General features: G+C 39.5%; 1 protein-coding gene across 3 annotated transcripts; it reads right to left on the minus strand.

Annotated features, from left to right (window-relative positions):
- Positions 1–1,750: 1,750 nt before the first annotated feature.
- Positions 1,751–6,445, minus strand: LOC126586707 (transcription factor VIP1-like). Of its 3 annotated transcripts, none has more exons than XM_050251642.1 (5): positions 5,596–6,445; positions 5,113–5,245; positions 2,954–3,038; positions 2,601–2,857; positions 1,751–1,978 (listed from the first exon to the last, which is right to left on the minus strand). In XM_050251642.1, the coding sequence occupies exons 1-4, from the start codon at positions 6,174–6,176 to the stop codon at positions 2,634–2,636; spliced, it is 1,023 nt and encodes a 340-aa protein (XP_050107599.1). In that variant the 5' UTR covers positions 6,177–6,445; the 3' UTR covers positions 1,751–1,978; positions 2,601–2,633. The 3 variants fall into 3 exon arrangements, with proteins under 3 accessions (XP_050107599.1, XP_050107598.1, XP_050107597.1); XM_050251641.1 differs by lacking the exon at positions 1,751–1,978 and adding an exon at positions 2,206–2,496; XM_050251640.1 differs by lacking the exon at positions 1,751–1,978 and having other exon boundaries at positions 2,206–2,857.
- Positions 6,446–12,932: the final 6,487 nt, after the last annotated feature.

Raw genomic sequence — 12,932 nt, forward strand, 5'->3', positions numbered from 1 at the left:
TTATAGAATAAAGGCTCATCACTTATTACATATTTGCCCCTTCCTTTATAATTACATTTAAGTCCCACGAGTATTTATACGAGATCTAAATACGGAGGCCCTAAGTATGGTATAAACAAATACAAATATGAATAATAATTTTAGTAGATATATAATTTTGTAACCGAAAATTAGGGTTCATGCTCAATTGTGAATGTTTCATGCAATTGGACTAAAAAAAAATATCGATATTTAGATTGAGTTGTAGAAGAACTTGGATTGTAGATTTTGAATCTTGTGAATGGGTTTGTAGCAAAATAACCTTAAGTTCTTTAACGCAGTGTCATGAGCGTGTTAATAACGTGGTGTGACCTATTTTACTGAAGGGCGAAAGAGAGCAGCAGAGCGGGATAGAGGAGAGCTTGAGGAATTTTATGTATTATTCATCATAGCTAGTGCCTTTATTTATGGTAAACTGGAAGGATTCATTGCCTTGTAAGTAATATAATCATAAAGGGATTAGATGTTCTAATATCCTAAATACAACCTACTAGGAATCTATATAATCACATGTACAATAATTAATATCAAACCAAAATTATAAGAAATAAACAAAACAAGAAATTCTTTTTAAATTAAGAATTCAAATATCGATAAATAAATAAATTATTCATTCATTGATGTAATAATCTCTTTAAAATGATATTTTTCTTAGTCTCAAGAGTATTCATTTATAGAAGTTTTACTGTGTCCAAGGGCGGATTTATATTGGGATCAAGGTAGTCCCAAGACTACCTGGAAATCAAGAAACAAGCATGTGAAAGTCGTCTAGTGATTCTTTAAATATTTGGTACATATTTCTTTTGTACTTATCAACTGTTTAATGTAATGCCTGGTAGACATATCTCGAATGCGTTCTATAAGTTTCTTCGACAACACTCGATAAATGCCCTCGATAGCACTCATCATATTGCTTTAGTAAACGTTAACATATGCACAACATGGTTCGGCAAATGACAATAAGCCCACCAAGTGTTCGTTGAACTACCTCCATGGATAAAACTTGAACTTTGTATGTTTCTATTTAAAAATCATGGACCTTTAATATTCGAACCCCTCAAAGTTCAAATCATAAATTCGCCACTAAATATGTCTATATATTGTGCACTATTTTTTTAATACAAGTAAGATTCTATCTACGTTAAAGATAGGATAGAGGGTTTAAACTCGAAATACAGTAAGTTGAGTAGAAATGCCCTATTCATTAGGACAATTTACCAATTACTTTTTATTTTATTTTACTTTGAACAAACAATATTTTAAAAGGAGAAGTCAAACCTAGAACTCAGTTAGAAAGGAACATAAGCTACTACTATATATATATATGATAACACACTATTCTATCTTTGATTTTTGTTATAATAATTGTTTTCTTGTCCAGTAGTATGTGTACATAATACAACATACTTAATTATATAATTGGATAGATGTTAATGAAATATAAAATAGGAACATGTCATGCTCACCAAACTTGCATGTGATATTTGTCCTTCTCCCTCATTAATATAATGGACTTAATACACATTATAACGACTCAAATGATTCTTTAGTCATCAACTTTCACAAATAATTTCATTCATTGACAAGACAAGCCAATTATTATCCTTCGTTTTGTGACACGACAAATGACCCTTAAGTTTTCAGACTCCACTCAAGTGATAATGATTATCGTTAGACGAGTTTCAATTTCGAGATTTGTGTTATTTCGAAATTTGTGTAATGAATAGACACAAATCTCAAAATTTATACTCATCAAGTGATAATAAATAGAATAGTAAGCACTACCACCACATGAGAGTAGTGAGCAAAAATGCATCCCTCGTACGTAGAACAAATTCTCAGGCCCCACCCTTCGATCAGACCACCACTCTTGGACGCAGTCCGACAGGGCAAAGGGAAGAATCGCTTCACACACACGGTGTTTTGGTTCCATCCCGACCTGGCATATGACAGTGGCAGTATCCAAACAAATTATACGTCATAATGCGGTTGCCTTGGACCCCGTTGTGCCACTCATGTATGGGAAAATATTTCTCAAGGGGCGACAAAATGAGATGAGAGTCGCCACTTGTAAGCACTTGTAGCAGTGACAAGCTTGAAAATTGGAATGTAAACCCAAAGAGAGAAGATAACAAAACCATTAAACAACAATTTCTGAATCTATCATAACAGAAAGAAGACAGATTGACATTCCTTAGCAAGGGGGGCCAACACAACATATGATGATACAACCGCTGCATAACCAACAGTTCAAACCCTAGAGGTTGCTTGTTCGATAAGTACAACGACGATAACTAGGTGTTCCGGTAAGATTTGGACTCTAAAAATGATATTCTAATCCGCTAGAAATGATAATAATAACATAAGAGTTGATCTGTAGTTTTAAATTAACTGATACAGGGAACTGTGGGGTTCTGTGTGTACTGGTGTGAGCAGCAATCTTCACAGCCTTAAGTCCTGTACCACATACATATACATGATCTGTATGTATGTAGTATGTACAAGAAGCTATTTGATGAGATTTACTACCCTCCTCTAATTCGAAAAACATTATGAAATACCTAAACTGTGGTTAATGATTTCTTGGAGAGCTTCTATGCCCTCCCGTTGAAATCCATGTAGCTCGGGTGAGCCTGCCCACTGGCGACGCCCTGGTTGTGATGCTGCTGGTGCTGGGTCTGGTTCTGGTGGAGCTGGGTCTGACCATACTGAGGGGGGAGCCCTCCGTAGAAAGGGTTTCCATTCCCAGCCCTGGGTCGGATTTGGTTGGCTTCAATCTTAAGCCGCTGCGCTTCCTCCTTAAGTTTCTCACTCAAGGCTGAAGGCATAAAATAAAGCAAACGGCAACTATAACATAATTTTAAAAGAACAGACGGTTAAAATTTAGCACAAACGTATGAAATGAAACTCGTACCATCTCTAAGCTGTGATTGTTGCTCCAGAGCCTGTAGGCGAAGTTTGAGCTCCTTATTCTCAGCAGTTATGACAGTAGTGTCTCTCTGCACCATAGATAAGCTGTATAAGCACGACGAGAACTTTTTGAATTGTGATTGTAACCTTGCTTTATTTGTCTTTCTAGTTAAGTTTTGTGGCGACTCCAACATTCAACCAACTTACAGAACATGATAAACTCTGGTTTTACGGTTGTACCGGCAAACTACTAAAGCTCGTGAAGAAATTAAATCAGTTATGACTATTTACAAAAATGACAAGGGATGGAAGTAGGAATATAATAAGAGGCTATTTTTAGAAACATTGAATACCCAACCTTAATAACCAACCAATTATTAAAGGGCAGAGACATGAAATATGCAGTCATGTGGCACATCCGAAATGTTTGCAAAGTCGATACAATTAGTTTCCGTAACAAAAGAATACAGCACATGTAAATAGTAGAGACAATGACAGATACACATTCCATCATTTAGACAGCTGCAGAAACATGCAAATCAATTACTGCGTCTTCAGGAACTATGGTGACAATGTGTAATTTGTTGAAGAATATATAATTTGAGAAAATGTCGAATTTGGGCATCTTGGTTAGTAACCTTTCTCCCTGCTAAATAGACCGATAAGGATGCCATTATAATGTGGCGTGTTAAACTAAAAACCTTCACCTATATTTAGGGAAAGAGAAAAAGAAAATTACTGTTATCCAGATCTGATTCTCCGACTAAAATCCTAAACTGAGACATCTGAATTACCTGAACTATGTGCTATACAAACTTGCTGTGTTTTATAAGGACATATACTATAAGTTAAAACTGGGTCACACAACAAAGTCCCTTTAGAAACATCTTGGTTTTAACCTCTGCCAAAAAGCAAGAGTCCAAAACCAGACAACGACCCTTAAACTGCAGCAAACTTGTTTGGCTTTTTTCCTAATCAAACAAATTAAGAAGAACATACAATGACATCTACGAGGGCTCAAGTTTGATTGTAACTTTTGACTCTTCAATTCTCCATGACTAGTATGCATCTATTACTGCATTCATGGTTCAATAGCATGTCATTGGCGACAAAGTTTTATAAGTTCCTGGAACCTACTTTCTAATATTAAAGCTTCAATTGTTTAAGAAACCTACTACCAAGGAAGCCTGCATTGTCTAATATAGAGGCCTGCTGGGTCTGGATATGACTTGGACAGAGCTCGCTAGTCGAAAAGACATACGGAGAAAGTGGCCAATGCACTTATTCCCAACTCGATTAATGTACCACAAGAACTCAGGTTTACGGTAACTACACACTACAAATGTTTAACGACCTTCAACAAGAAAGTGAATCCTGGTTTAAACTTTAAAGTACAGTATTTGTTGTAGGTTATAACACTTTTTCCCCCTTAATAATGTGCCCCATTTACATCCTTCTAAATATGTAGCCGGATCTGTTTTGGATGCACCAAAATATAATGTAACCAGATGCAGACATCCAAAAAGCGATAAAACCCAAAAAAAATTGAAAACCGCAGCAATTCCATACACAAATAGTTATCATGTAACAATGGTTTTTGTAGATGATTCTTCATACCATGAACATATGATTAAAAACACGTTACTTTGCATGTTAGGATTAAGCATGTCAAACTTAGGGTTTATTTTGGAAAGATAACTACATGGAAACATGCAACGACGTAGATTTACATAAGCGAATTATCATCACTGAAACTCGATCAACACACATTATTATTGTGTACTATGTAAGTGTACGTTTCCTTCTTGGGTTGTTAATGGAAGTTCAAAATCATACCAAAATAAAGATCGTAATCAAAGTTAAACTATCACTTAAATAAAGTACATTCTAAACACAATAACGGCACATTTTCCTATCCTGGATCATTAAAAATCACAGCAAAAATTTTCAAACCAAACCACGCACATCAATAAACAAATAACTTCATGACGATCCTCACAAAGCAGAGAATACCATATTTGCAATGAAAATGCATGAAACGTCTGCATCATAACAAGCCAAGTTGTGGGTTTCATTGGCTTAGCATGTAATACCGAAAAGTCTAGCCCAAATGATACTTCTAATTCTACAAAGCAACAAAAGTCAAGGTCTTAGGTAATATACCTGTAACAGAGTGACCTGGGCGGAGAGGGTGGTCGCCTCGGTCTGAAGAGTCTGCACCTTCCTCTCCAGCTCATTCGCATACTTCACCTTCCTCTCCTTGGACCTCGCAGCGGATTGCCTATTAGCTAAAATCCTACGAAACCACAAAATAAAAAATTAAAAATTAAAAAACAACCCTCAATTTCTCATTCAATCAAATAATATCCACAAAGATAACCCAAAATATAAAAACACGCACAAAAAACAAACAAAAAACGCAAATCTTTCTTTCCTAACACAAACTTCAACCACAAAACTATGTTAAGACTAAGAGAGACCAAAATAATTCACAAAATTTAAGCAAAAAAAATCCATTTTCCGTATCAAATAAGATGTAATTCCCCTCAGTTTAATTACATTAATTCGATCGCAAACAATTTGATCGATATTTGCTGAAGAAAAAACCTGTAAAAAATAACACCAGTAGAGAAGAAAAGGAGCAACCTTTTAGCTCTCTTAGGGTCGGTCAGAGAGAGCTCAGCAAGTCTCTCAGGAGCTATGGACTTCTTGAAGCCGTTCAGGGTGATCACCGACGAGTCCGCCTCGATAGACGAACCGTCCATCGAGATGCTGTGCCTGTGGGATCGAGACCTCTGCCCCCCAGTCAGTTCCCGGCCTGAATCCCCCAGGCCCAGGCCGTCGAAAAAGTCAGAGTCGACGGAGAGGCTCCGGAGGTGGGCAGCGGTGGCGGTGGAGCCGGAGGAAGCGGTGGGCTTGGGAGTGGAGGAGAAGGGGTTGGGTGGTTGGCCCCCCGAGGAGTCGTCGGACTCGAGAAACATGGCGATGTTGTCGCTGTCACTGCCACGTGGCGGGAGGTTGGGAGAGGCGAGGCAGGAGAGGTCGAGGTCGGAAGGGTCGAAGAGGAGGAGGTCGTCGAAGTTGGGGGTGCGGAAGGATGTGTCGGAGTGAGCCCGGCGGTGGTGGGACCCGCGCTGAGGGGTCTCCGACATCTGCTCCATGTCATTGAATGTCGGGAAGGGTCCGGCAGCAGCGCCGAAGTTGTTGTTGACGTTGTTGGAATCCATTTTTGTGTCTTTCCGTCTGTTTTTTTTTCCGGTTGGTGGTGGTGAGTGGCTGTGGAGGGCGGTGATTGATAGTGGTGACGCCTGGTGGTCAGGTGTTTAATGTTTATTGACGAGGGTTGTGTGGTGGTGGGAGTTTAGGTTGTTGAAAGCAACGGGGAGAGAGAGCGAGTGTGAGAGAGAAAAGTGCTTTTGGTTTTGGTCTTGGGAACTGGGTAAGCAGGTATGACTTGAAGAAGCAGCCGCCGAGTCGTGTGTGGAGAGAAGGGCGGCATTTCAATCCTATTTATATCGTACATATACGATGAATGGGTGTAATTTGAGAAAGAAGTTGAAGTTGTGTCCTTCAACTGCAAACTTTTTTTTTTCCAACAAAGATTGTTGAACTTTAGCAAATAGCACCTGCCATACTGGTATGATTCGAACTGATAAAATTACTCTCATTTGGTCCAGGAGTATTTTTTCGATAATTATACTAATGACATTCTATTTTAAACTAATTTAAATTGTATGAAAGAGGGAATTTAGGCACGGAAAAACTATATCCGTTATAGTAAATGTGGCTACGTCCACGTGTTCAATATTTGTTGAGTTATATACTAACATTTGAGTGCAACGAAAAGCTAGCATATGAAGTGAGCAATCCAGAAATGTAACTAATCCAACAAAAAAAAAATTAATCCTTTAATTAACACCATTTGTTGAGCGGTAAGCTGAACCTTTTTTTTTTTAAGAAAAATGTGTTATACTCATCGATAGAATGGAACGCCGCATAAGAGGACATAATACAAAGGGTGTGTCTTAGTAAAAAACAGGTTGTCGGGACCTTCAACCCAAGATCAATTGGGTGGTTTAGAGGAAAAGAAAAAAAAACCGTCATACACTAAACTGAGCACGAGAGTTATCCTCTAAAGGTAAATCCAAGATCAACTGGGTGGTTTTTCAAATCAATGTTAACAATAAGGACCAATGTTGCACATTTTATTAAATTCAGGGATTTTTATTAATGAAGTTTTGGTTGAAGGACCAAACGTAAATTAGAGTGAAAATTGGGGACTAAACTAAATATTTCTTCCATTTAAGGAAAGTGCATCCAAGTGTAGATATGCATTTCCACAACAAATTCTCCACCATATTTGCTCTTAATAAATTTCAAACTCTTTTCCATAAGGGATTTGAGTTGAATAGTTTTCCATTTTTGCATAATTACCCTCAATAAGTTCCAAACTCATTTCCATAAGAAAATTGCTCTTAATAAATTCCAAACTTCTTTCCGTAAGTGATTTGAGTTTAATAGCTTCCCCTTCTTGCAAAAATCCTACTAAATTAGATTATAAATACGTATTGTGGGCAAACTTTCCATTTCTTGAAGATAATTTTTCTTTTTTTCTGAACAAAACTTGAAGATAAATTTAGAACTTAAATTATAAACTATTTGAGAAGACCATGCAACAATAATCCTTACCTAAAAAGATGACAATTATTTAATTATTAGCAAAATGGGAAAAAAAAATGGACAATTTTAGATCAAATATACAGAATTCAACATTTTAAAATTTCAGTTCATACCCTTACTAAACCCAAAACTGACACACCTCGACCGAGATTGAGGCATGCTGGTCGTCACGTGAGGGTGACGTAGCCATGTGCACAGTGCGGAAGCAATAAAGATAAGAAATATACGAATAAATAAAAACCGAAAGCTACTAATGTGCACTAATAAACAGGAAGTGCTAGGAGTGAGATACAAGTGTAAATACTCCTAATCAGAGTATAGAAAGTCTAGGTGCAGTCCAGTAGGACAAGTACTAGTTATACAATACCAGAAGATGTCCTACAACTATTTTATTCTGTCAAAACCGTCGAGATCTTCAATGCCACCAACAACAAGCTTACCTAAAACCTGGAAGGGCGCAAAACAGAAAACGTGAATGGGCAAAAACAAATGTTTTCAAAATCATTTCAATTCTTAAAAGTTCTGACCCCTCGCCGTAAAACATGTATAATTTTCTCAGAAATAGAATATAAGCATAAATATGTGTGTGTGTGTGTGTGTGTGTGTGTGTGTGTGTGTGTGTGTGTGTGTGTGTGTGTGTATTGTTGATGCACAAAACTGGAGGGGTCTTGGAACAACGTAAATTCGACCGTGAATCTGCAAGAAATGAAAGAACACAAGATGTATCGTGGTTCACCCCAATGTTTGGGCTACGTCCACACTGATGTTGATATTGTTTCACTCTGAATGGTGAATATACAAGAAGGCTAGAGGCAGTGTGCTCTCTAGCCTATTTTCTGTGTGCTCTCTTCCCATGGCTTAAGACTTGGCCTCCTCTAATGAGAAGAGTGAGGAGTCCTTTTATAGAATAAGGGCTCTTCACTTATTACATATTTGCCCCTTCATTTATTATGTTATTGCACAAAACCGGATGTCTTGGTACAACATAAATTTGACCGTAAATCTGCATGAAATGTAAATAACACAAGAGGTATCGTGGTTCACCCCAAGGTTTGGGTTACGTCCACATTGATTATGTATTTATCTGAGGGAGAGAAAGCTCTGAGAGTGAGAGCTTTGAGAGGGGGTTGAGAGGGCCTAGGAATTGGCCTCTCTTAATTGTGAGGGTGAGCGGTCCTTTTATAGAATAATGACTCCTCACTTATTACATATTTGCCCCTTCCTTTATTACATAATTACATTTAAGTCCCCCGAGTATTTATACGAGGTCTAAATACGAGGCCCTAAATATGGTATAAACAGTAGTCCTCCAAGTCTTCAGTCAAGAGAGTCTTTTGGCCGGAGACTTGAAATTCAGTCCATGTGTGGGCCGAAGTAACTAGATGTTATCTTAATCTGATGCTTGATATGAGTCGGTGCTCAATCTGAAATGATGCTCAACTAGAAGTAGCACACGCTGCGAGGCTGCTCGGCTTGTGGCATTTGAAGGTGAGGGAGTCCCTTTTATAGAATAAGGGCTCACTCTTCAATACATGGATGATGGGCAAGAGTTGATGCTCTATAATGATGGTGAGGGAGTCCCTTTTATAGAATAAAAGATCGCTCCTCAATACATAAATGATGGGTTAGGAGTGATGCTTGCGGCGAGGCGGTTGCTCAGCTGGCGGCGATGCTCTCTAACGAAGGTGAAGGAGTCCCTTTTATAAAATAAGGGTTCGCTCCTCAGTACATGAATAATGGGTTATGAGTGATGCTCGTGGCGAGGCGGTTGCTCAGCTGACGACGGTGCTCTTTAACGAAGGTGAGGGAGTCCCTTTTATAAAATAAGGAATCGCTCCTCAATACATAAGTGATGGGCTAAGTCCCCTAAGTATTTTTCATGAGTGCTCTCTAATGAAAGTGAGGAAGTCCCTTTTATAGAATAAGGTTTGTTTCTCAGTACATAGATAATGGGCTTAGTCCCCCAAGTATTTTCATGAGGCCTAGTTGAGGCCCAATATATGGTACATAATATAGTCCCCCAAGTCTTCGATCAATAGAGTCTGTTGGTTGTAGACTTCAAATTGAATCCATGTATGGGCCGAAGTGGCAGTTGTTTGGAGGCGGTATTTGTATACCCTACACTGAAGCTTTGTAGGTGAAGCTTTGCAAGTGACGCTTTTGAAGCTAGAGCTGTGTAAATGAAGCTTTCGAAGCTAGAGCTTTTGTAAATGAAGCTTTTGAAGCTGATTGACATGAGTGATGCTCATGAATGTTTATGTTGATTGACATGAGTGATGCTCATGGATGTTGTCATGAGTGATGCTCATGAATGTTAACATGAGTGATGGTCATGAATGTTTACGTATGATTGTCATGAGTGATGCTCATAAATGTTTATGTATGAATGACATAAGTAATGCTCATGTATAATTTGGAGTACTGGGCGTACTTTTGATCACATTGTTAGTGGCATGAAGGAGAGTACGGGTTGTACATTTCATCACCTGGTTGGTGGCATGAATGGCTAGTTGCCAAATGATATTAGAGTACGAGTTGTACATTTCATCACCTGGTTGGTGGCATGAATGGCTAGTTGCTAAATGATATTAGAGTACGGGTTGTACATTTCCTCACCTGGTTTGTGGTAATAGCGGTAGGTTGTCGAATAATTTTGGGGTACTGGGCGTACTTTTGATCACCTGGTTGGTGGTAATAGTGGCAGGTTGCCAAATAATTGTGGAGTACTGGGCGTACTTTTGATCGTCTGGTTGGAGCTGTTTTGGGCATATGGGCCTTCGCCCTCTACACAACATTCCAGCCCATTTATTTTGGGCTTTGCTGTTTTTTTTTCTTTTTTTTTATTACCCTCTGATGGGGTTTATACAGATGTTTCCAAAAGATAAAAAAAATAAATTACATTATACAAAAACAAAGGTTTCGGCAGAAAAGCTTCGACAGTTGCAGATCGTTTGTGCATTGCTTTTGCTTTTGTTTTCTGCTTTGCCTTTTGTTTCGTTTTCTGTTTTGCTTTTGTTTTTCCATCAACTCTCTCTGTCTCTTCACCTGGCAAACAAAATGAATCGTAATCATAGGAAAATTTTTGCTTTTCTTCTTTTCTCTGTTGCTTTGCACCTCTGTCTTTGCTTTTCTTCAGATGTTGAGCGTTTTGAGTGATGTCCATCTCCATTTGTCTGATCACTCAGAAAATATGAACAGATAGGAGAAAAATGGATGCATGACCTGAAAGTGTATGCAGTGGAAGTGGTGGACCCAGAAACAGCAACAGCACGCAACACTTTGAATATGGCCTCTTTAACATATTTAATCTCAGTGTCAGTGAGCTTAGTGCCCTCACCGTCAGCATCATCATTGAGCGACAGCAATGTTGTCAGCATGTCCACGTGCTTCTCGTTCGTCCAAGGTGGTGGGCGCTTGTCGTAGTTCCCTCGTCAGAGACGACCTATTTCCTGGCAGCAGCTAAATTAAGTGGAACCGTCATTACGCCGTGTACCTAGATGGAGTCGGCGCTGATAATTTTTCCATTCAGCCGCTTATCGAGCTCTAGAGCGAGGCAGGTCTTCTCAGAACTGGTGGGTCCAGATACCATTACCACCTTCTCCTTCCCTCTATTCTTGGTGGTCGAAATAGAGCAGGCGTTGGTCAGACGCCGGCGACGGAAAGTGAAGGTTAGCAACTCGGCAGTCCGGAAGACGCGCTTCTTCGACGAGGACGTGGCGCGGGGAAAACGTACACCCAGATGCAGAGAGTTATTCTTCTCAGACACGGCATGCACGAATGACTCCTCCATGCTGCTCACAGATTTCACGTGCTTCTTCGATGAGGACGTGGCGCGGGGAAAACGTACGCCCAGAGGTAGAAAGTTCTTCTTCTCAAACACGGCACACACGAATGACTCCTCCATGCTGCTCACAAACTTCACGTGTTTCTTTGACGAGGACGTGGCGCGGGGAAAACGTACGCCCAAAGGTAGAAAGGTCTTTTTCTCAAACACGGCACGCATGAAGGACTCCTCCATGCTGTTTACAGACTTCACGTGCTTCTTTGACGAGGACGTGGCAATGGGAAAACGTACGCCCAGAGGCAGAAAGCTAGGCAATCCAACTTTTCAAGGTGATGCCGATCGGTATCTCCGGCGTCGGCAAGCTCAACTTGTTGTCGAGGTTTACCAGAAACAAGTTTAGCCTCGAGTCTAAGTCCACCATAGGCGTCGAGTTCGCCACCCGCAGCTTGGATGTCGACGGAAAAGTCATCAAGGCCCAGAGTTGGGAAACTGCTGGCCAAGAAAGGTTGGTTGGCTTTCTTGCTTCTCTTTTTTGTGATCTGGGTTTCTTTTTTTTTTTTTTTTTTTGTATCTGTTGGATGGAAGAAGCAGATAACGAAAAGTGAGAATAATGAGAAGAGTTGTAAGGCAGCCATTTGATAGTACTGTAAATTGTTTGCAGATTCACGGCGGAGGTGAAAAAATGAAAGAAAACCGACACAACTTTTCATATCGATTCCCACAGACGGTGTCAATGTTGATGCACAAAACCGGAGGTCTTAGTACAACGTAGATCCGACCGTGAATCTTCATGAAATGTAAATAACACAAAAGGTATCGTGGTTCACCCCAAGGTTTGGGCTACGTCCACACTGATTATGTATTTATCTGAGGGAGAGAGAACTCTGAGAGTGAGAGCTTTGAGAAGGGGTGAGAGGGCCTAGGAATTGGCCTCTCTCAATTGTGAGGGTGAATGGTCATTTTATAGAATAATGACTCCTCACTTATTACATATTTGCTATTTCTTTTATTCTATAATTACATTTAAGCCCCCCGAGTATTTATACGAGGCCCTAAATATGGTATAAACATATTACATAATTACATTTAAGTCCCTTGAGTATTTATACGAGGTCTAAATACGGAGGCCCTAAGTATGGTACAAACAATAGTCCTTCAAGTCTTCAGTCAAGAGAGTCTTTTGGCTAGAGACTTGAAATTCAGTCCATGTGTGGGCCAAAGTAACTAGATGTCTTCTAGAACTGATAGTCGATATGAGGCGGTGCTCAATGTGAAATGATGCTCCACTAGAAGTATCACGTATTGCGAGACTGCTCTGCTTGTGGCTTATGTTACCTTGGTTGGCTCGACTTGTGGCGTTGAAAGTTAGGAAGTCCCTTTTATAAAATAAGGGATCGCTGCTCAATACATAAATGATGGGCTAAGAGTCTATCTCTAATGAAGGTGAGGGAGTCTCTTTTATAAAATAAGGGTTCGCTCCTCAATACATGAATAATGGGTGCTCTCTAATGACAGTGAG

The sequence above is a fragment of the Malus sylvestris genome, chromosome 10 (assembly GCF_916048215.2).
Source record: "Malus sylvestris chromosome 10, drMalSylv7.2, whole genome shotgun sequence".
Classification (NCBI taxonomy): domain Eukaryota; kingdom Viridiplantae; phylum Streptophyta; class Magnoliopsida; order Rosales; family Rosaceae; genus Malus; species Malus sylvestris.

Bases quoted from the DNA above. Each gene is read 5' to 3' on its own strand.
- LOC126586707 (XM_050251642.1), bottom strand. From the start codon at position 6,176: ATGGATTCCAACAACGTCAACAACAACTTCGGCGCTGCTGCCGGACCC. The intron at 3,039-5,112 runs GTATATTACCTA...TCTATGGTGCAG, and splicing joins CCCAGGTCACTCTGTTACAG to AGAGACACTACTGTCATAAC. The intron at 2,858-2,953 runs GTACGAGTTTCA...TTATGCCTTCAG, and splicing joins ACAATCACAGCTTAGAGATG to CCTTGAGTGAGAAACTTAAG.